This window comes from Symphodus melops (assembly GCF_947650265.1).
Source record: "Symphodus melops genome assembly, chromosome: 1".
NCBI classification, from domain to species: domain Eukaryota; kingdom Metazoa; phylum Chordata; class Actinopteri; order Labriformes; family Labridae; genus Symphodus; species Symphodus melops.
In genome coordinates this window covers 28,723,788-28,744,453 of record NC_136691.1, presented here as the reverse complement: position 1 = coordinate 28,744,453, position 20,666 = coordinate 28,723,788, and the positions used below count along the sequence as shown (strand labels likewise).

Genomic DNA, 20,666 nt, shown 5'->3' with positions numbered 1-20,666 from the left:
GTTCAACGAAAAAAAAAAAACTGTGCCCATCTTCCCTTTTCGAGTGGACGTGTGCAGCCATAGTCAGACACAGGTTACTGAAAGTGTCCTCACAGTCCAGCCGTCTCTCTTTGTCATGTTTCGATCACTCTCCTCTCCATGCACTTGAAGGCAATGCAGATCGTTGTGTTGTTATCATCTCACCACTCTCCCTGTTGAACCGTATCTGCACACTCAGCACATTGTACCTCTTTATGTTTTGTGAGTTTTGACGGGCAGTGAATGTGAGTAGAAATGTGATGTCCTAAAATGCCTGATGTTTAGGCTGCTGTGTGTTTTGAAGCAGTTGATCAGGGACTTTAAACAGATGTTGCTATATTCAGTGTTATACTTGTAGTACATAACTATGATTTATGCTAGCCCAGTTTGTATACAACTGTATAATCATCTACATGCAACAAGCATCATTGTTTTGGTTGTTTCTTTTTCTTCATGAGCTGATTTTTCTTCATCAGATCATTTTGTGACGCTCACACCTGCACAGGAAATGTAGCCTTACCATAGATCCTGAACTCACCTCACCTGTAGCAGCTGCCGCGACAATGGGAAAGCTTGGATTGAATGCAGATGCTTAAATATGCTAACCATTTAAAAAAAAAAAAAAAACACAAATGCTCTGTTTGATTCTGCTTCTCTATTTTTAATTTGGGGGGTTGGGGTCCAAACTACCTATCAGTTCTGCATTGCTTGAAAGAGGCATGGTTAGGAATTGACAATGGCATTGATTTCTGATTCTTAATTTTTACTCTTATTCGGCACTATAATAAATATGTGGCATAGCATGCTATATAAATGAAGTGTCATGATTAAAGCTCACCTTTAGTTTAGGTATCATTATAGCCCAGTTTCCATAAAGAATCCTGTCTTCCCTTAGGTAATATTGGTCTCCTTCTCCATGCATCAGAAACAAAATACTACTACTAAAATACGACTGCTAATTTTTGCAAGAAAATGCTCAACTCTTGAGATTGTTACAAAAGGTGTCTCAGTCTTTGTAGCGTTAAACAATTCTCGCTTAGGTTTTCAAAGGGCCACAACAATTCTTTTTTTTGTTCACGATATAAACCGTTTCCCAGCCTCAGAGTATCCCGGTCTTCACCTTAAGACATTGTGACCTCAGTGTGACCTCTACAGCAGCTCATTTCCCTCCTCACATCGTGTATGAGCTGCTGTAGTGAGCAACCTTGGTTACCATGTCAGATAGTAGAGATCCTCCACCCTCCCCAGCCTCTCCTCCCAAAGCCACTCAGTGTTTCAAGCTGTGGGTGTGTATGGTAACTGGAACTTGCCCTTTCTCAGCATCACCCTCCACCTGAAGATCTCCTGCCCGTCGTCTCCCGCTGTGCCGATGGGCCGAGGGATGGCCTGTCCTGTGCCCCAGGTCAAGATCGAGATGGAGTCAGACTATGACTCAGACATCGACCACCACCGCCCCCGGGACATGAGCAGTGAGACCACGTTATAGAGCTGAGACTCAATATCTTGTTGACAGAACATCACAAAGCAAGGTGTGGGGAAACTGCTCAATGCAGCTTGTGCTGACCCTCACAGAGTTCAAGAGTTCATGGACTGACTGAGCAGCTGATATGGGACTAATCCAATCATTGGTTTAGCTGCTCATAAACCAGCACACTTTGACAGATTTAAATATAAATGATTCAATAAATATAGAGTTAATTTATTTACGTGTATGATGTATATAGCTACAACATGAGTGTACATATATAACTGTATGGGGTCTGTAATATAAAATCTTGGATCTGAAAATATGACCATTTATAAACAGTATTTATATATTGACAATATACTGCTTTCCCATCAAATTCTGTGCAATGTCCGAACATTTTGTCCAATAACACACTGTGTGCTGAGTTTGATGTCCAGGCTGGACATTAATTTAGTAATTAATAACCATTAGGTTGTCAAGTCTACCTTTTAAAGCCATGCCCACCTATGTATGTAAGTGTTTGCATATTTGTGTTTTGCTGTTTTAAATAAGCTGTAGTGTGCCTCTGGCTCTGGAGAAACATTGTCTCCTTTTCCCTTTGTTTTGACTCTAAAAAGAGGCAGAATAACCTTGAACAAAAAGAAACAACCAAAAGTCCTGATGTTCAAATGTTGCTCAAACTGATTTGCTGTATTGTGCGAGATGTTGCACTCAGGTTTATTTAGTCTGTATGGCATAAAAATCAACGTCCACCAAAACACGTCATGTTAAGTGAAATAAAAGGAAATGCACAAAACCATGTGTATATTTATGACTCGTCATGATGTAATTAAAACTCTAAATGACTAATAATGTATCCTGTCATGTTGAAAATGTCCATAGAAATTCAGAACAAATTTACAAAAGTGCAAGTTAAAGACCTTACTCTTTGTGTTGTTACAAAATAACAGGAAAAGATCCCAGGACAATATGAGGCTGGTAACCAAGACTTACAGACACACAGTTATATGATACACAGAGCGAAAGGAGCTGCAGGTGCCAGTTCCCCCAAGCAGCTTCCCTAGGAGCTGGTCCAAACCCACCACTAACTTTGAAGTCTGATCTTAAAACAGTTTGTCTCCCTCCTGCACCAACATGTCCGACGTGTCCTCAGACAAAGCTCTTGACCCCTTGTTGCTTCGGCAACAGCATATGAATTGGCCTTTAGCGTATGAATGCACATGAAGTGGATTAGTTACGTCTGATGGTCTTACAACATCTGTAAGGAGTTAAACCAGATGTCCCTAATGCTGAATCTCTAAAACAGACTGGATGATAGAAGACGGTATAACCCAACTGGGGCTCCGACAGAAAATACTGAGACTTTGTGTCAACTGTAGAACAGACAAGTTTAATGATCTCTGTGCATCCGTTAAATACAGTTCACAACATACGCAACACATTCCTTCCAGCTTTAGATTCCTCTACACATGGTATGGAGAATCATATCACCTTTACTCAATCTCTCATTACACCGAGCTGAGTCAGTACATTTTACTTCAGAGACATTACATATGATTTACGTTTCTTCAAGTATGGTCATAGTTACTCAGAATAGATTGTAGTCTGCTGACATCAAGATCATTTCTACAGAGTGTACCCAAACTGAGCGAATACACAGAAATTCGTACTATCAGCAACTTCTACCATCAGTGTGTGAATGAATAAGTGCGACCTGTGGTGTAAAAGCTCTTTCCACGAGCAGGCCTGATAACTGAAGGCTCTACCTCCCATCTTACATTTAGAGACTGTAGGTATCACCAGCAGGCCTGTATTGTATGACTTAAAGGGATACTTCACCCATTTATATGAAGCTGTGTATCATTAGAAACATGGTAATAGTGTTGAATGGTCTTGAATCCAACCCTCATTTTGCCCTGAGACGAGAAAAATATGTTTTTCTTTGTTTGAAAGTTTTCTTCATGTGATGCAGTATGATGCTTTTTGCATCACATGAAGAAAACTTTCATGCAAAGAAAAACATATTTTTCTCGTCTCAGGGCAAAATGAGGGCTGGATTCACGACCATTCAACACTACTATCATGTGTCTAATGATACACAGCTTCATGTAAATGGGTGAAGTATCTCTTTAATGATCTTGAAGGGTAAAGTGGTAATTCATCTTTTCTTTAAGGATGGTGCCTGGCCATTTAATGCTTTGTGAGTGAGAAGGATTTTAACGAGATTTTACCTGTGTGCCAGTGCAGAGAAGCAAACACGAGCTGCAGAAGGGTCTTTACAGATTTACTATAGCACCCTGATAAAAGAGAATTACAGTAATCCAACCTGGAGGTAACAAATACATGAACTAGTTTTTCTCATTACATTGCGACAAGATATGAGAGATTTTTGAGATATTCTGAAGGGGAAAATAGGATGTCATTGAAGATATTTTATTCTTGATTTTATACGAGCAATTGTAGTCTCTGGGACAAAAATAAAACACTAATGACTTTCAATTTATCTAAATATATTTTTCACTATGGGCCAAATCCTCTACATGTTACCTTTTAAAGTAACATACAAACTGTATGAGGAAAACAGCACATGTGTGAGAGTAGTATGCACATTATCAAAAGATTACAAAACTACTGTACAATCATGCTCAACATATGGACCGGGACTTTATAGAAAATTATGTCATAAATATTGTTTATATAAAATTAGACACTTCTCTCAATGCATGAAGACAGCGGTGCGTCCCGTCCCCCTACAACAATGTTCATGCTTTAAAGTCTGAGGAGTGTGGCCCTAAAGTAAAATGTCTTTCTTCCTTTTAAGTAAAAAAAATAAAGAGTATTAAATACTGATTATTCTAACTCCATCAGCCATTGATTTTCATATATATTTAAAGTATTTTAAAGTACAAATATAAGATCCGTGGCCTTCAGACACTGTCTAGAGGTCCCTGATGGCTTCTTTAAATCCAGCAGAAAGTGACCAAATAGAAGCCTGACAGCAAGCAGGCACATGAAGGTTTTATTTTTGCTTGGTGAAGCCGTCAGCGAAGCCTTCCCCTTCCACTAAAGTCGGCCTCTTGTTGCACATGGGGCACAGTTTATTACGTTCCTGTGAGGCTCTCATCCAGATGATCAGGTTCCATCGCTGACCAGAGGAGATGGGAAGGGCTCCGTGCATGTGTTGTCCCCGATGGAGGAGGCCCTCACTCACCATGTGTTTAACCTCTGAACACTCCGTCTCACCCAGAGGCACCTGCAGCAGGCATTCAAACCACTCACTTTAGCTATGATGGAGCATTTGTGGGATGGAATTAACATCCAAATTACTACTTGGAGGCAATTTTTAAACTGCCAGAAAAGCTGTGGATGATTTCCTCTTTTTTTGTTCCCCTCATCATGGCAATTGAGTTACCTAATAAGTTGATTAATAATCCAGGGATACACTTGGAACAACACAAATGAGATCAGCATCAGTCAGATGGTACATGAAGAACACGGGTGTCGTGTTTGTTACTAAAATGACATGATCAAAGAATTATCACTGTAAAGTGTATTTACTTTTCAAGTAACACAACTGTTGATAAATGACCTGCTCATATACGCCTGCTCATGTACGCCTTGCCCGACAGTGACACCTAGTGGCACAGCTCGGCACAAACACATGAACATAGCATGCATTATTTCTCAGTAATATGAGTGTATTCATGTTAACTGTGTGCACACTGATGTTCCGAACATGTGAATAAAGTTACCTGAAGTTCAAGTACGGAAATAGCAGCGCTAATAATAGCAGACATGCTCACCTGCCTCATATCACCAAAATAAAGGTTTCCCTCAGTGAAATCCTTTCCGAGGGAAACATTGAGTGTGACCTCTGCGTTATCATAGTGGTAGCTCAGGTCAAGGTCTTCATTCAGGTCGTATTTAACCACAAAGGCCTTGTGGCTGTCCAGACAGCGCCCCCCACAGTCTGGGTACAGCAGGGAGGTTAGTGGACTCATGTAGTGCTCACGGAGGGGGGTGATGAAGTCCTTATCGAAGCCCATTTCATTGAGGAGGATCTGGAAAGTAAATCAGAAATTCCTGGTAGATCTTTTAACCCTTCTGTTTCATTGTGTGACATCATGTGTGTTGACAATTTAAGGGCTCTTAAAGTGACTTTAACATGTTTCTCTCTAATGTTTGTCCTACTTCAAGGTCGAGCTCGAAGGTTCCTGGCAGACAGATCCTGTCACAAAATGATGCTGAAAAATTAGTTCATGCATTTGTTACCTCCAGGTTGGATTACTGTAATTCTATTTTAGCAGGGTGCTATGGTAAATCTCTAAAGACCCTCCAACTCGTCCAAAACGCTGCAGCTCGTGTTCTTACTAGAACTAGGAAAAGGGACCACATTACTCCTGTATCAGCTTCTCTCCATTGGCTCCCTATAAAATCTAGAATAGAATTTAAAATCCTTCTGCTCACCTACAAAGCTCTAAACGGTCAGGCACCATCCTATCTTAAAGAGTTAATTGTACCGTACTATCCGACAAGAACATTACGTTCCCAGAATGCAGGCCTGCTTGTGGTGCCTATAGTCTCTAAAAGTTCTATGGGAGGTAGAGCCTTTAGTTATCAGGCACCGCTCCTTTGGAATCGTCTACCAGTCGGGGTCCGGGAGGCAGACACACTAGGTAATAGTGTGTCTGCCATACAATAGTTATGCTGCTATAGGCCTAGACTACCGGGGGAACTGGCACCAGGATCTCTTATCTCTCTCTCCCTCTCTCTCTCCCAGCTTTCTTATCTTATTACTGCTTGTCTCTGTCTTTATATTCTAACCTCTCCTTTTTCTGGGAGCTCCTGAGCTCTCTTAGGTTCCTTGGGACTGTTGGTGAGGATGGCCTGCCCAGACCCCCCCCCCCATCTCCCCCATCCCATTTTCAAGCCCAGCACAGTTTAGCAGATGGCTGTTCCGTCATGATCCGGGTCTGCTGAAGATTTCTGCCTGTTAAAAGGACGTTTTTTCTTGCCACGCTATGATGGATTAAGCTGGGCTCTTGTAATATAGCCATCAGTAAGGTCCTTTACCTGCTTTTTGTAAACATAACAATGAGCATGGTCTTGTTACCTGCTCTTTTGTTAATGTTAACAGACAAACAGTAAGGTCCTTTACCTGCTTTTGTAAAGTGATAACACCTGTTATGAATTGACGCTATATAAATAAAGATTGATTGATTCAGAGGTTTGTTCCTTGCAATTAAAATCCACATAGTTCAGGACTGATGGGAGAACAGTAAAGTAATGAGAAGCAGTGATTAAACGATGAGCCAGTAGAATTCTGTCAGATACATTACCCCATATTGATTCATGGTGTTTGGACGTCCTTTAGGGGAAGAAGACCGCTCAAAATGCTCCAGCTCCTCCAACAGCTCCTCACAGAAGCGCTTTTCAAACACGGGGAAACGATACACTCTGGCTGCTTCAACACAAAGATCATCAAATGCTTAATGAGGCATGTCCTACATCACTGAACACATTATACACACAATAAATAAAAAAATACAGAAATGTAAAAAAAAAAACACAATGAGGACATGTAGTCGTCGAGGACGGTCAAAGAAAAGGCCACAAGAACTGCTTCATAGCAGGATTCTACTCGGACTGGAGATATGGGTCGTTGTCAGGGACATTTCCCACCAATCATTGGAGTTAAATAATCTGAAGAGTCTTCTACAAAGGAAGCTGTTGGTAGAACCAGTCTGAGAGAAACCTCACATAGATGCAGAGCTTACAGTAACCGAACCACATGTACAGAGACTCGGATCTAGATGGATTAAAAAAAAAAGGCGTTCAACCTCAAAAGATTGCGCAAGAAGTGACGAGGAGGGCTCGAAAAAACGTGTTTAAAAACTGTGCTGTGGATGAAACATAAAATAACTGTATTAAAATAGAAAGTCCAGTTTTTCGATACAACACAGCAAACGTTTAATAGATTTTTTAATCATGATTTTACGGTGGTGTTTTTGTATCTGCAGTTAAGGGAGCAAAGTTAGAGTTACTAAATGTTTCTATTGAAAGTAAGTTTGAACCTTATTCACTGAAAGGAAAGGAGAGAGCTTCCCAGCTCACCTGCCTCTTCCACTAGCAGGTCGCGGAGACCTTCTATACTCGTGTCCATGCTTCGACAGTACTCAACAATCTGTTTGAACTTTGGTGCAAGGTAGGACTCCTGTGGAGAGGACGTGTGCAATTATTATAAAGTTTAAATGACTCAAGTTCAAAGTTCAGATATGCAGTCACTGATGAAGTAAACACCTGCAGGTGGTAGACATGAGGGTGGAGGGGCTTATACAAAGCTTTGATTGCAGCAGCCCTCTGGACAGACGTCTCGATGAGATGTCTTCGTCTGTCCACTTCCTGTGAAATCTAACGAGAGCAGTGAAGTACATTATAACAAAAAACATTTAAATCCCAAAAAGGACAAATAAACTTTACAAATAAAATAAACAAGCCAATAAAAGACATCAGCGAAAGCAAAATAATTTTTTATTTAAAATGTATTTTCCTAAATCTTCCTTTATTACTGAATTACACAATTATTTAACAACAAATACTTTGAAGTAGAGAGAGAGAAAGAGAGAAAGAAAGAGAGAGAGAGCGAGTGAGTAAGAGAGTGACTTAGACATAAACAGAGTGAGAGAGTAGACAGAGTGAGATTCAACAGTGTGTGTGTGAGAGAGAGAGAGAGAGAGAGAGAGAGAGAGAGAGAGAGAGAGAGAGAGTAAACAGAGAAATGGTAAAGATTCACTGTACCTCGTTGAGCACGTCTTTAAACTGCTGCTCTGTAACGCAGCCCAGGCTCCTGAGTATCTGCACACAAACACACAGCGTTTATTTCACTGAAAATACTTATTTTGTTTCTAGTTTCAGTAACAATATAAACTCACTGCTTCATAGTCCAGTCTGAACTGCGCCTCCGATACAAAGCTGACATGGAGCTTGTAGTCCTTTAGAAAAATATTATCTACAGTAAAACAGCCACACATCCAAAACTTCACATCTCTGTCTTCTTCCTTCATCATTGCAAACACTTTGAGTTGATATTGTTTGCTGAGCACTCAACACAGACATTACACCAGAAAGTGGCTGGTTACAGTCTACGTTGGTTACGACACTTTACTTCCGGTTCGTAAACGTCAACATAAAAGTCAGTTTGTCCATTTCTAAAGTTGCCACTACGGCCTAATAATTTTATGACGATTGTAAAGTATTCACTAAAATCAACATGAACAACAATGGTTAAGTGTGCAAAAGTATGGATACGATGGAGACTTGTTCCCCCGGGGGATGTGGACTGGTTCACCCACAGGTGTTTTCAGTGGACATGGGCAAAATGATGACGACTCAGGAACATAACTAGTACTATTTCCCCTCATATTTAGGCATAATATACAGTGAGATCGGGCTTTTAAAATAAATTGATTTGGTTAAAATAATGTTGAGCCGAGCGGTACTTCTGTCTTTCTCGCCCCGTACTTCAGTCCACTTGGTGGCGCTAGAGCTCCCGAAGCTCGTTAGCGGTCCGCCAGAAAACACCAACGAAGAAGAAGAAAAAGACGATGAAGAGGAACAACATTTGTAAAGAAAGCACAAGTTAATTCTTTGTGTATTTGTTGTTATTTTCTGTTATGTGAGCGAGCAGCAGTGTGTTTAAGTGTTAGCCTAGCTTGTCGCAGTTAGCATGGAGTCGCTGCAGGTAGCAGAGGAGGAGGTGGAGGAGGTGGAGGAGTCCAGCTCCAACAAACTCTCTGTCATTTACACTTATGTGACCAAAGGCTCCTTTCCTCACACCATGAATCCTTTACGAAAGAAGAATCTCAAGCGATACGCCCGGAAGTTTATCATCGATGGTAAGGCTTTATTTCAAATCACTGGAGAGTGAAAATCCTATTGGAGAAATGGTGTTTTCTTTTTCTTAATTGGTAATATATTTGATCAAATGTTCTTTCACGAAGAACCAGAGGTGTAACAATTCACTCAACTCACGATTAGATTCACAATACTAGGTTTAGGATACGATTTATTTAACAAAATGACAGAGGATGAGTGAAACAGATTCCTTTAGGAGAGCTAACCTGCTTGTCAGTGTGGTTTGGTCTTTTAATGTTTTTATTCTGTCAACAAGAGGAGGTGGTTGGAGCTTCATGTTAAATGCTGCATCATGTTGGTTGTGTTGTTTGTGTAGTTCTTGTCTTCTTGTGATATTTGCAAACAGTTTTTGTCTTGTCTGTTATTGTCTCACTTATTTCATTTTCTGTCTTAAAGCCAAAATGTTTCCAAACCTCCAATTCACGGTTTCACTGTGTCCTCAATTTCTAAATCTTGCTCTGCAGCTGCCAACTAAATTTTCTTTATGGTAATTAATTCAATTCAACTTTTCACAAACAAGCATCCTGAATAAGTTTCAGATAATCAAAGAGTAAAACCAAAATATTTCATAGAATAAAGTGTGATGTTCTCTGTGTTGTCAGTCTTAAACGTCTAATATTCAAAAATAATGTTAATGTTCCACAACATGTCCCCTTTCTTTTCTAGAGAGCAAGTTGTACTATGTGGGATCACAGAATGAAATCAAGAGGGAGGTGGTGATAGAGGCTGAGAAGAAGAGGCAGATATTTCTTGACTGCCACTTTAACGAGTTGGGACATCATCTGGGTCAGAAGAAGACTGTCAACAGGATCCAGAGCAAATACTACTGGCTGGGGATCATCAGGGATGTAGTGGACTGGGTAAAGACATCTTTATTTATTCCAAGCTTGCACATTACTGCCATGTAATAAAAACTTAAGCATGGACTTCACTGTTTCAGATCAAAGTGTGCGAAACATGTCAACACACAGAGAGAAATAAAATCCTGGCAAGGACTGTCCGGCCAATAAAAGTGGACGCACCGTGGGAAATTCTTGGGATTGATTTTCTAGGTTTGGCCTATATTCATCAAATACTCTTATTTTCTGCAGTTTCATTTATTCTTACACTTTGAGTGCATTCTGTCTTTTTTACCAGGGCCTTTTCCAGTAACCCAACGAGGAAACGTCAACGCTATAGTGGTCATTGATTATTTTACTAAATGGCCGGAAGCTTTTCCAGTTCAAAAGATGGATGTTCTCTCTGTTGCTAGATGTATTTCGACATGCATATACAGGTAAAAAGATTTTTAAAATAGTGTTACTCATGTTGAACTTCATCGAGTGGTAATCTGACTTGAGATTTTTATTCATTTCTTATTTTTTTATTTTCTTGTCTTCTGACTCCTCAAAGCTCCTTCACTCCACAGGTCATACCTCCACATTCACACTGATGGTATAAACTACTGAGTCAAGAGACCATCAGAAGTTAATAATCCTTTCTTACAAAGAAGCAGAAGCAGTTCGGGTTTAGCTCCACCTTTTAGGATCAGATCAATATTCTTGGCACTCCAGTAGAAGGGAACCAAAAAAGGACCGGATCGGTAATTTGGGGATCTTTCGCGGCTTTAGTCTATGGAAACGCCACAAAATGTGTGCCGTACCAAGAAGAATCGAATTGAACTGCTTGTGGTAAACGGAGCTTAAATGTTGTGCCTAAGGACACATCAGGTGTGACTACAGGAGCTGGGAATCAAACCCACAACCTTTCTTTTAAGAGACAACTGTCTCTACCGACCCGGCCACAGCCGCCCCACTCATTAAATCAATCTCTTTCCTAAATCCTTCTTAAAGGTGCTTGTTTGTCATTAGATTAGACTTTGGTATTTTGTTAGAAGAAGCTCAATACTATTTTTAAACTTGAACTTTTTCTGCTCTCTGTTGGATCAGGTTTGGAGCTCCTAAGACTATAGTCTGCATGCAGAATGCCAGTTTCTGTGATGAGGTGAGATGTGGGTCAGGATATAAAGAGTCAGATTAAAGCCTTCGTTTGGATCCTTTTTATCTACTGCTGGTGTTTTTCTAGGTAACAAAGCTGCTGTTTGACAAGTGGAGCATTGTGCAGAAGGTTTCAGCCCTGGAACGACCTCAGCTGAACCCCCTCCATGACTGCACGAGTCATTTGTTAAAGGAAGCCATTGTGCAGATGGTATCAGAGAAACAGACTGACTGGGACGATTTCCTCGACCATGTGCTGTTTGTTTTGAGGATGTCTTCTAATCCTACGACCAAGTTTACTCCTTACTCCCTCATGTTTAACAGGACCGTTAACTTGACAGATGAGGTAGGACTTCATTATAATCCTCATTTCACTAAGGCTGTGACTAATTAGAAATGACATTAAACATATTTTTATTCTATACATTAAACTGCAGTATAGAACTGAATATAGTGTCTTAGAGCACAATTAATATATTTAATTTGTGAGATTCTACTTTCATAACTGCATTGTTGTTGTTACACAACACTCGCTTCTTCTGAACACACGAGTCACTTTAACCTGCTTTTCACTGCACATCAAGTTTACCTCACTATTTATATTCTTAAAAATAATCATATATACGTTAATCATCCAGCAAGGGGACATTTGGTGTACATGTTCTTTAATGAACACAAACACACACATAGGTCTCAGAGTGAGGGGGCTGTACACGGCGAGCGCTCCAGAGCAGTTTTGGGGTTTGGTGCCTTGCTAAAGGGCACCTCTGCAGTGTTCAGGAAGTGGACTTGGCACCTCTCCAGCTATCAGACCAGGTCCCGACAGACTGAGCTACTGCTCTTCTGTGTACCTCCTATTATTATTTAATTTGTATTTATCTTACATATTCTGTCTTTGACGTTTGATTTCTGTATTATCTGCTTCTCTGTCTTGGCGATCAATAAAGTCATGTCCTATCCTAATTAAGTTTCTTTCCTCTAGACTGGCTCAAGGCTGCTGAATTATGAGGATCAACAGAAGGAAAAGTCCTCGCCAAAGGATAAGAGCTCAACGCACAAGCCGAAGACTTCTGTGAAGCAACTGGTAATTCTATTTACACACCAAGCATCAGACACAGAGTACTAGATTACACACCAAGCATCAGACACAGAGTACTAGATTACACACAAAGCATCAGACACAGAGTACTAGATTACACACCAAGCATCAGACACAGAGTACTAGATTACACACCAAGCATCAGACACAGAGTACTAGATTACACACCAAGCATCAGACACAGAGTACTAGATTACACACCAAGCATCAGACACAGAGTACTAGATTACACACCAAGCATCAGACACAGAGTACTAGATTACACACCAAGGTTCAGACACAAACCGAGAGAACATGTAAGTCATTCCTGTGAAACTAGTTTCACCAAACTTTCCTGTGGGTATTGACGGGTCTTCCAACCTGGCACTTGACATATATCTTCACATATCTAGTACAATACAGTAATGCTGATGGTAATGGGCATTTTTACAACTGTGTTTTTAGTTTTTTTTCTTTTGAGACATTCTTTCTTATGTGTCTGATTCTGAATGTATCTTCACTCTTCTTCCAGGTTATAGCCAATATGAATGCATCTTACAAACAAGACAAGAAGAAAACCACCAAACGCAGGATACGGATCCCTTCAATGAATTTTAAAATTGAAGATTCTCTTTTTTGTGCAGGGGATTCACCTTCTCCTAAAAAATCTAAAGATAGTTTGTATTTGGCTTTTCCGGTTGAGACGGCCCTGGCCACTGAGCAAAGCTCAGATCACATGAAGAATGAATTAGTGTATCACTTAAGAGAATCTGAGGACCACTAGTGGGACGATGTGGAAAGACTGAAGAAAGGAACCAACAGCAAAGCGTTGTCATGAACTGCCTAATCTGCTTGTTATTGTCTTAATAAATGTTACAAACATCAGTTCAACTCTGTGGGTTGATCCAAGATTGATCTGGCACTTGACACTAAACCATTTGTCAGAAGTCAGTCAACAGTGATCCACATGAACCACTGCATTGTCTCCTATTCCTGCAGTGACCCTGGGGGGCAGGACCTCCAGGCCCCATTCAACCCCCTGAAAATGGGAGACAAATAATCACCCTAATATTCCTCATTGTTGCAAATATAATGTAAGCTTGGTAAGATTCACACCTTTCAGACATTTAAAGCAGTCTTTTTGACCTGTTACGATTAATGTTGTAAAGGCTTTCAGATCCTCAATGAGATATTCTTATAAAGTATGGTCTTATTAAAAGGCAATAATATGATAGATCTATACATTAATTTGAATACAAATAATTGTCTAATAATTTCGATTATAGTCTATCACTGAATTGGAGGAATTATGTCAAGGATATCATTTGGAGTCCCCACCCCCCGGGTACAACTCTAAACTATGTAAAATGATCATTCTGTTAAAAAAATAAATAATTGTTTTGATGAGGTCAGCATAACACCATCTCTTTCCAACGGAGGAATCCTGACCACGTTTTTAAGCTAACCTGGTGGGAGGAGTCATACAACGTCATCCAGGTGAGCTGGGTTTGTCCCAGTGTTAGTCCGAGAGATAATGTACGTATTGGGTATCATTGTCTTCGTCTACATGCTCGGTTGAGTTAAACAAACCAGAGAACGAGTTAAACGATTTTAAATGTAAGTATCCATCCATCCAAAAGTGTCTTTAACTCTTTAAAATGAGCAAAGTCAAAGGTAACGTAGCCAACTATCGTGTTCGCTTGTTCCGGTGCAGCTGTTAAGGTTGCTAGGCGACAGGGGAGGAGCTTAATAAGGAAATAGTAAGGGGCCGTTCCGGTGTCGGAATCAGGAAATAAGAGTGTCCGAATTGTAAAATGCACATAAACACAGGCTCGACGGAACACAAACTCGAAAAAGTATCAGGAGCCTGACTTGATACTTCAGGGGCGAAATACAGTAGGCGTTGTCAATGTAAACATTTTAATTTATGTTTGCAAAAGAAACGTTTTGCTTAAATATAACATATATTTGTGGAAATGTAACATATATTTGTGGATCTGTGGAAGTTATAGAGTCCACAGATCTTATCTGGAGCATCCATACTGTTTTGTTTCTGTTATTACATCTTTCCGAACTGAAATCGGAAGAATTACTTCCCGATTTGGAAACTTGGATGATACGAGTCTATGGATTTCAAGCAGCACTTGAATGCAGCATACGTAAGGAAATGATAAAGCGCGGGCGCAGCTAGTGACGCAAACGCGCACTCCTCGGTCAACCATACCAGGCCAGAACCTGGCAGATCTCCTCACCCCGAAATGAGACACAGCTACCGATTCACAACAAATTCACCTGCGGAGGTGTTCGCTGTTGATCGGCGATGAAAGACAGGCTTATAGTGGCTCGTCGGTGTAGCCTGCCATGTATTTTATTTATAGCTAAAACAACAGCCTATTAGTTGGGCACAACTACCTCATAATTTATTTCTGCAGCCATAAACCTCCAATCAAAACAAATGTAAGTAGCCTACATACAGTATATACTGAACAACTTCATCCTATTAAATGGAGAACGCCATGCCTATTTCTGAATATTAATATTACCATTAACTATTAAAATGTACTAAATGTAAGTCTTTTAGCCGGTTTACTTTTTTTAAAACATTTTTTTTATTTTTTTTTACCAGATTTCCTATTATTCCTATACTGTATATCCATCATAATGTAGCTGTGCACCACTTTAATAAAATGTGTTATAAAGGGTCAGTAGCTACAAATAATAACTCGATTGTTCTCTTTTGTCTGTCAGCATGGACTTCAAAGTAGCAGTGAGTTGCACAATATTGTTTACCCTGCTGGATGTGTGTGTAACCACTGTCCTATACACACACGGGTCACACTTGAGCATATTCAAAGAAGATGCACAGAACTTTAACATCCTTCGCTCAGCACTGGACCTTTGGGGGACTGCGCTGATGAGATCTGCGGTTCTGTTAGGAGCCTCTTTGGGGGTTTCATTGAATAGAAGAGATGGCCCATTGAGGATAGCCAAACTCACCACCCTCATTCTCTTCCTCTGCCTGATTGTCATCACTTACACTTTGGCCAAGCTGCTGATGCTGAATGAACAGAGTCCTTTGGAGCATCAACCCTGGTTCTTGAGCCTTGTCTGTTGGACTTGCGTCTCATGTCTGGGTGTCGTGCTGCTCTGGAGGCTTCTGGGGAAAGAGTTGAACTCGGCAAGCCATCACAACATCTTCATTGAGGGAGATGAAGGAGGCTCTGAGGACACTGAAAAGCTTGTGGACGCAGGTGATGAGGATGAGCAAGGAGTTGGTTGTGAGAGGAAGAAGAAGGTGAAGGAAAAGATCAGCACTGGGGCAACAGTAGGACGTCTGCTGGCATACTGCAGAAAGGACTCTGGTCTGCTGTCTGTAGCTGTCCTCTTTCTCCTTATCTCTGCTGTGTGTGAGTGTCCTGAGCAATGTCATCAAAAATGTCTGTTTTTTGCTATGTCACAGGCTCAACTGTCATTACTTGTTAAATTACAATGTCGACAAACATACAAAAGGGAGGCCTTTAATCCTTTTTGTTGATATCGTACAAACGATATTTAAATTCAGCAATGAAAACGCTGTTTAATTCCTGAAGCTGCTGAGATGCTGTGCATCGTGTGTGCAGGGTGCTTTTAGGACCTTCATGTCTTTTGTATTTAGTTCACTAACCTGCCAGTTATTTGCTCAGTTATTCATTTGATTGATGAAATGTCAGAAAACTAAAAGATTTATTCATCGTCTTAATAAAAACCTGAAATTCTTCATTTGATGTGTCAGGTACACAAGTTCTGCCAAACTTAGTAACACTGTGTGTATAACTTTGCAGGCGAAGCCTTCATACCGTACTACTATGGGAAAGCCATCGACAGCATTGTGGTCGACAAGAGCATGGAGCACTTTGCTAAACCTGTGATCACAGTGTCAATACTAGCTTTGACCAGGTGAGCAGGAATATGGTTACCTTTGTGTGTGTGTGTGTTACAAGGTTTGGGGCTATTTATAAATCAGTCAATCGATTGATTTTGATTTGTTTAAATTTAGGCTCAAACAGATTAGGTCCCTGGATGTCTCATGTATCACATCTTTCAACACAGAAAAAAAGAGGACGTAAATGCTAAATGACAACTTCACTTTCCTCTCAGCTCACTTGCAGTGGGCGCACGTGGAGGAGTCTTCACCCTGACCTTTGCCAGATTAAACCTTCGGCTGAGGAACCATCTCTTCAGAACTTTGATGAGGCAGGAAATTGCCTTTTTTGATGAAAACCATACAGGTGACACACACACACACACACACATTCATCCATTCTTTTCTTCAGCTGTGAAAATGGATTACTTCCCTGGGTCTTCATTTACGCAACAAGTCATTGTTTTGATGTGCTTATATCTTCCTGTAGGTGACATCATTTCCCGTCTGTCAGCTGACACCACCCAGGTGAGTGACCTCATCTCACAGAACGTCAACGTCTTTCTCCGAAGCACCATCAAGGGCGCCGGCTTCTTCATCTTCATGTTTGGGATGTCCTGGAAGCTCACGCTGGTGACCGTCATGGGATTCCCTTTCATTGCTCTCGTATCCAAACTGTACGGCAAATACTACAAGGTAAACTAGTTTTGTGCCTCTATTGACCATTCAGCTCGCAGAAAGAATTGTCATAACTTCTCGGTGTTTTACCTCAGAAAATGGCCAAAGAGGTGCAAACGATCCTTGCAGAAGCCAATAAAGTCGCAGAAGAAACCATTTCATCCATGAGGACAGTGCGAAGCTTTGCCAATGAGAGCGAGGAGGCCAACAACTACTATGCCAAGCTGTTGCTAATGTTTCAAATCAACAAAAAGCAAGCCCTGGCCTATGCTTGCTACATGTGGTCCTCCTGTGTAGGTATCAGCCACTCCTTCCAGCCAGCGTGTGAAGCTTGAATTTGGGTGTTTTTAAGTGTCACAGAGTTGAATCAGCAATGTGTGTGTGTGTGTGTTTCAGATCTCAGAACTGGCCTTAGAGGTTGCTATTCTCTATTATGGCGGTCACCTTGTAGTAACCGGTCAGATGAGTAGCGGTGCCTTGATATCATTTTTCATATATATGCTCGACTTGGGAGAATGTCTTGAGGTATTTCACCAGTTTCATTCTTTACGAGAGTGAATGAAAACACAAGATAATAACCACCTCTGTAAATGTCTGACAGAGTATCGCATCAGTCTACACGGGACTAATGCAGGGATTGGGAGCAGCTGAGAAGGTTTTCGAATACCTGGATAGAAAACCAAAACACCTGGCTGATGGCACCGAGGCTCCAGAAACATATTCGGGTCTGGTTGAGTTTAAAGACATCACGTTCGCCTACCCAACACGCCCTGATACGGACATTCTCAAGGTTAGTCCAGATGTACCTGTCCATAAGTGCTTTAAAAGAACTTGTGAAACGTGGAAACTGATCCGTTTGTCTTCAGGAGGCAGAATGTGGCTCGCATGGATACATCACGTTTATTCGTATAGGGACACATGTATACAAGCCCAGTGCAGTTTAGCAGATGGCTGTTCCGTCATGATCCGGGTCTGCTGAAGATTTCTGCCTGTTAAAAGGAAGTTTTTTTTTGCCACGCTATGATGGATTAAGCTGGGCTCTTGTAATATAGCCATCAGTAAGGTCCTTTACCTGCTTTTTGTAAACATAACAATGAGCATGGTCTTGTTACCTGCCCTTTTGTTAATGTTAACAGACAAACAGTCAGGTCCTTTACCTGCTTTTGTAAAGTGATAACACCTGTTATGAATTGACGCTATATAAATAAAGATTGATTGATTGATGTGGAACCAGTAAGCCAGCCACCACAGCATTAACAGCCTTTAAGCTCATTTGCAATGCCTCTCCTATTCAGACCCACTTTATATAAATAAGCAATGACTGTAACTTTTCATAGTAGTACATTTGTATTTCAGTTCGATCATGGGTTCCTGGGTTGACGTGTGTTACAGGAAGTGTCCTTCACTCTGCGGCCAGGCGAGGTGACGGCCCTTGTGGGGCCTTCTGGCAGTGGAAAAAGTTCCTGTGTAAGTCTCCTGGAAAACTTCTACCCTCCTCAGCGAGGCCAAGTGCTCCTGGATGGAAAGCCTGTTCACATTTTGCAGCATGACTACCTCCACTCCAAGGTCAGTTTTATCAGTGATTGATGGTCACGACTGACCTCAGTCTTCATTTGTGCGATTTTTTTTACTGACAACAAAAAGACAAATGTTTCTGATATTTCTCAATCGTTTCATAAATTTGATTTTCCAAAGGCACAGTCCTCTTTTCAACAGTTGATTTTGAGTTCACCTGCTTGTTTTCTTTCTCTGCAGGTCGCTCTCGTGAGCCAGGAGCCTGTGCTGTTTGCCCGGACAATTAAAGAGAACATCACCTACGGCCTGACTGACATCCCCATGGATGCTGTCGTGGAGGCTGCTATCAAAGCCAACGCTCACGAGTTCATCAGCTCCTTCCCAAAGGCCTATGAGACACGTAAATACTTGTTTTCATTGTAAAAGGAAGCCAATGTCTTATGTGTCATGAAATAAGAGGATTTCACATCCTGGTTTTTCTAATAGTTAAAGAAGCACAAAAAGAATAAGACATGAGTGCAGACACACTGAAAGCCTTATGTTGGGGTTTGATGGTCAGTGGGCTTCAGCTTATTAGCGTCTTGCCAAGGACACTTCAGACATGTCGTTGCAGGAGCTCAAACCCTCGACCTTCCTGTTGAGAGACGACGACTCTGCCACCCCACTCTTTTATTTCTTACTTTTAGTTTCAAGTGATTCATCATCTCTATCCAGATTCGTGCATTATTCACTTGATGATTTTTTTTTAAATCTGAAAAGTAAGAACAACAGACAAATGTTTTAGTTTTTCTTACAGCTACGGCTTTTTAGTAACATGACACTTTACCCCTCTCTCTATGGTCAACTATTCAAAACATGTCCAGTCTACCCTCAACATGTTAGATCTTATGAAATCACTACAGAACACTGCTAGCGGTAAAAAGCCCTCTCTATTTTACTTCTACAGCTGATTGTCATTTGCTAAAGTTAATAGCCAAAGTCTCTGCATCGTGGTTCATTCTCCGTGTCGTCTGGTTCTCTGTGAACCGGATCTATATGAGGAGATTCTGCCACACAAATAGCAGCTTTACTTTACACTCTCAAATATGAATCAGAGGAAACTTGATGAAACCCTTTGCACCCTGCACCTCACTTACTCTCTAAATACCTTTACATGATGCTCTTCAGCACATGTTCTTTACATTTCTACCATAGAGCCGGAGGTCCTGCAGCTTAATGATGTGTCCCTCTCATTCCACAGTTGTTGGTGAGAAAGGCACCCACTTGTCGGGGGGGCAGAAGCAAAGGGTGGCCATCGCGAGAGCTCTCATCCGTAATCCTCGTGTCCTCATACTTGACGAGGCGACCAGTGCTCTGGATGCAGAAAGCGAGCACTCTGTAAGTGAAACGCCACAGAAACATCATCATTCAGTCACAGAGACCCTGCATGCACTCTTCAGTACAGGACTTTGAAATGTGTGTTGTTGATCTCTGCTGCAGGTTCAGCAGGCTCTGAATGGCGTCATGAAGGAGTGCACGGTGCTGGTGATCGCTCATCGGCTCAGCACAGTGGAGAAGGCAGACAATATCATTGTGATCAACAAGGGCTGTGTGGCTGAGCAGGGCTCTCACACTCAGCTGATGGCAAATGGGGAACTATATCATAGGCTGGTTCAGAGGCAGGTTTTGGGCTTTGACAAAGGTTTGGAATTCATCCATTCTCCAAACAGACAAAGCTGGAAGTCAGACGGTGGAGGGCAGGAGGGAAGACGCAGCAGGAGCAGCAGCGGCAGTGGGTCTGACTGCAATCTGCGCTACTGACAATAAAAGGAAGACAATCACGTGTGTGTGTGTGTGTTAAATACTCTAAATAGAACAAATAAGTGATTGACTTGTTTCACTGACGTTTGCTTTATATTGAAGGATCTGGGTGCTTTGTGTTGTTTCTGTCATCTGCTGTTCAACTATATAACTTGAAGCTGGGAGTAAAGCCTCGTATTTACTAGAAAGGGAAGATATGTGCCTTTTTATTCAAAGTGAATGCACTTTAGAAAGCTACTGTGTGGGATAAAGACGAATCAAAGAGAGGAGTCCTGTGGCTTTAAAAACACTAAAGATGATAAACATGACAAAGACTAA

The 20,666-nt window shown here is 41.1% G+C and overlaps 4 protein-coding genes across 8 annotated transcripts in view; 3 read left to right on the top strand and 1 right to left on the bottom strand.

Annotated features, from left to right (window-relative positions):
• slc4a5a (solute carrier family 4 member 5a) overlaps nt 1–2,338 on the top strand; it is a 26,961-nt gene extending 24,623 nt beyond the window's left edge. For both annotated transcript variants that reach the window (XM_079351730.1, XM_079351729.1), the window contains exon 25: nt 1,339–2,338. In XM_079351730.1, the coding sequence (XP_079207856.1) occupies nt 1,339–1,504 (166 nt within the window). In that variant the 3' untranslated portion in view covers nt 1,505–2,338. The remainder of the gene's footprint in view (nt 1–1,338) is intronic.
• Nucleotides 2,339–3,524: 1,186 nt separating this feature from the next.
• Nucleotides 3,525–8,980, bottom strand: ogfod2 (2-oxoglutarate and iron-dependent oxygenase domain containing 2). 2 transcript variants are annotated; one of them, XM_079353690.1, is made up of 7 exons: nt 8,419–8,980; nt 8,285–8,341; nt 7,787–7,897; nt 7,601–7,700; nt 6,826–6,950; nt 5,290–5,547; nt 3,525–4,739 (listed from the first exon to the last, which is right to left on the bottom strand). In XM_079353690.1, the coding sequence occupies exons 1-7, from the start codon at nt 8,551–8,553 to the stop codon at nt 4,506–4,508; spliced, it is 1,020 nt and encodes a 339-aa protein (XP_079209816.1). In that variant the 5' UTR covers nt 8,554–8,980; the 3' UTR covers nt 3,525–4,505. The 2 variants fall into 2 exon arrangements, with proteins under 2 accessions (XP_079209816.1, XP_079209817.1); XM_079353691.1 differs by having other exon boundaries at nt 6,826–6,947.
• A 214-nt stretch (nt 8,981–9,194) lies between these two features.
• On the top strand, nt 9,195–13,339 carry LOC306830283 (gypsy retrotransposon integrase-like protein 1). The gene is made up of 8 exons (XM_079353667.1): nt 9,195–9,381; nt 10,067–10,260; nt 10,341–10,452; nt 10,538–10,676; nt 11,329–11,383; nt 11,465–11,722; nt 12,359–12,460; nt 12,987–13,339. Exons 1-8 carry the CDS (start codon nt 9,213–9,215, stop codon nt 13,236–13,238), a joined length of 1,281 nt encoding a protein of 426 aa, XP_079209793.1. The 5' UTR covers nt 9,195–9,212; the 3' UTR covers nt 13,239–13,339.
• A 247-nt stretch (nt 13,340–13,586) lies between these two features.
• Nucleotides 13,587–20,536, top strand: abcb9 (ATP-binding cassette, sub-family B (MDR/TAP), member 9). Of its 3 annotated transcripts, XM_079353526.1 has the most exons (13): nt 13,587–13,784; nt 13,894–13,951; nt 15,203–15,861; nt 16,276–16,390; nt 16,592–16,722; nt 16,846–17,051; nt 17,129–17,326; nt 17,430–17,558; nt 17,635–17,823; nt 18,426–18,599; nt 18,789–18,948; nt 19,789–19,925; nt 20,028–20,536. In XM_079353526.1, the coding sequence occupies exons 3-13, from the start codon at nt 15,204–15,206 to the stop codon at nt 20,346–20,348; spliced, it is 2,418 nt and encodes an 805-aa protein (XP_079209652.1). In that variant the 5' UTR covers nt 13,587–13,784; nt 13,894–13,951; nt 15,203; the 3' UTR covers nt 20,349–20,536. The 3 variants fall into 3 exon arrangements, with proteins under 3 accessions (XP_079209652.1, XP_079209653.1, XP_079209651.1); XM_079353527.1 differs by lacking the exons at nt 13,587–13,784; nt 13,894–13,951 and adding an exon at nt 13,991–14,071; XM_079353525.1 differs by lacking the exons at nt 13,587–13,784; nt 13,894–13,951 and adding an exon at nt 14,669–14,911.
• The last annotated feature ends 130 nt before the right edge of the window (nt 20,537–20,666 follow it).

Coding starts and splice junctions, on each gene's coding strand:
- ogfod2 (XM_079353690.1), bottom strand. CDS start 8,553: ATGATGAAGGAAGAAGACAGAGATGTGAAGTTTTGGATGTGTGGCTGT. Junction 8,342..8,418: donor TCAGACTGGACTATGAAGCA/GTGAGTTTATAT, acceptor GTTTGTGTGCAG/ATACTCAGGAGCCTGGGCTG. Junction 7,701..7,786: donor CTCATGTCTACCACCTGCAG/GTGTTTACTTCA, acceptor TCCTCTCCACAG/GAGTCCTACCTTGCACCAAA.
- abcb9 (XM_079353526.1), top strand. CDS start 15,204: ATGGACTTCAAAGTAGCAGTGAGTTGCACAATATTGTTTACCCTGCTG. Junction 16,391..16,591: donor TCAATACTAGCTTTGACCAG/GTGAGCAGGAAT, acceptor CTTTCCTCTCAG/CTCACTTGCAGTGGGCGCAC. Junction 17,327..17,429: donor GCTACATGTGGTCCTCCTGT/GTAGGTATCAGC, acceptor TGTGTGTTTCAG/ATCTCAGAACTGGCCTTAGA.
- LOC306830283 (XM_079353667.1), top strand. CDS start 9,213: ATGGAGTCGCTGCAGGTAGCAGAGGAGGAGGTGGAGGAGGTGGAGGAG. Junction 10,261..10,340: donor TCAGGGATGTAGTGGACTGG/GTAAAGACATCT, acceptor TCACTGTTTCAG/ATCAAAGTGTGCGAAACATG. Junction 12,461..12,986: donor AGACTTCTGTGAAGCAACTG/GTAATTCTATTT, acceptor CTCTTCTTCCAG/GTTATAGCCAATATGAATGC.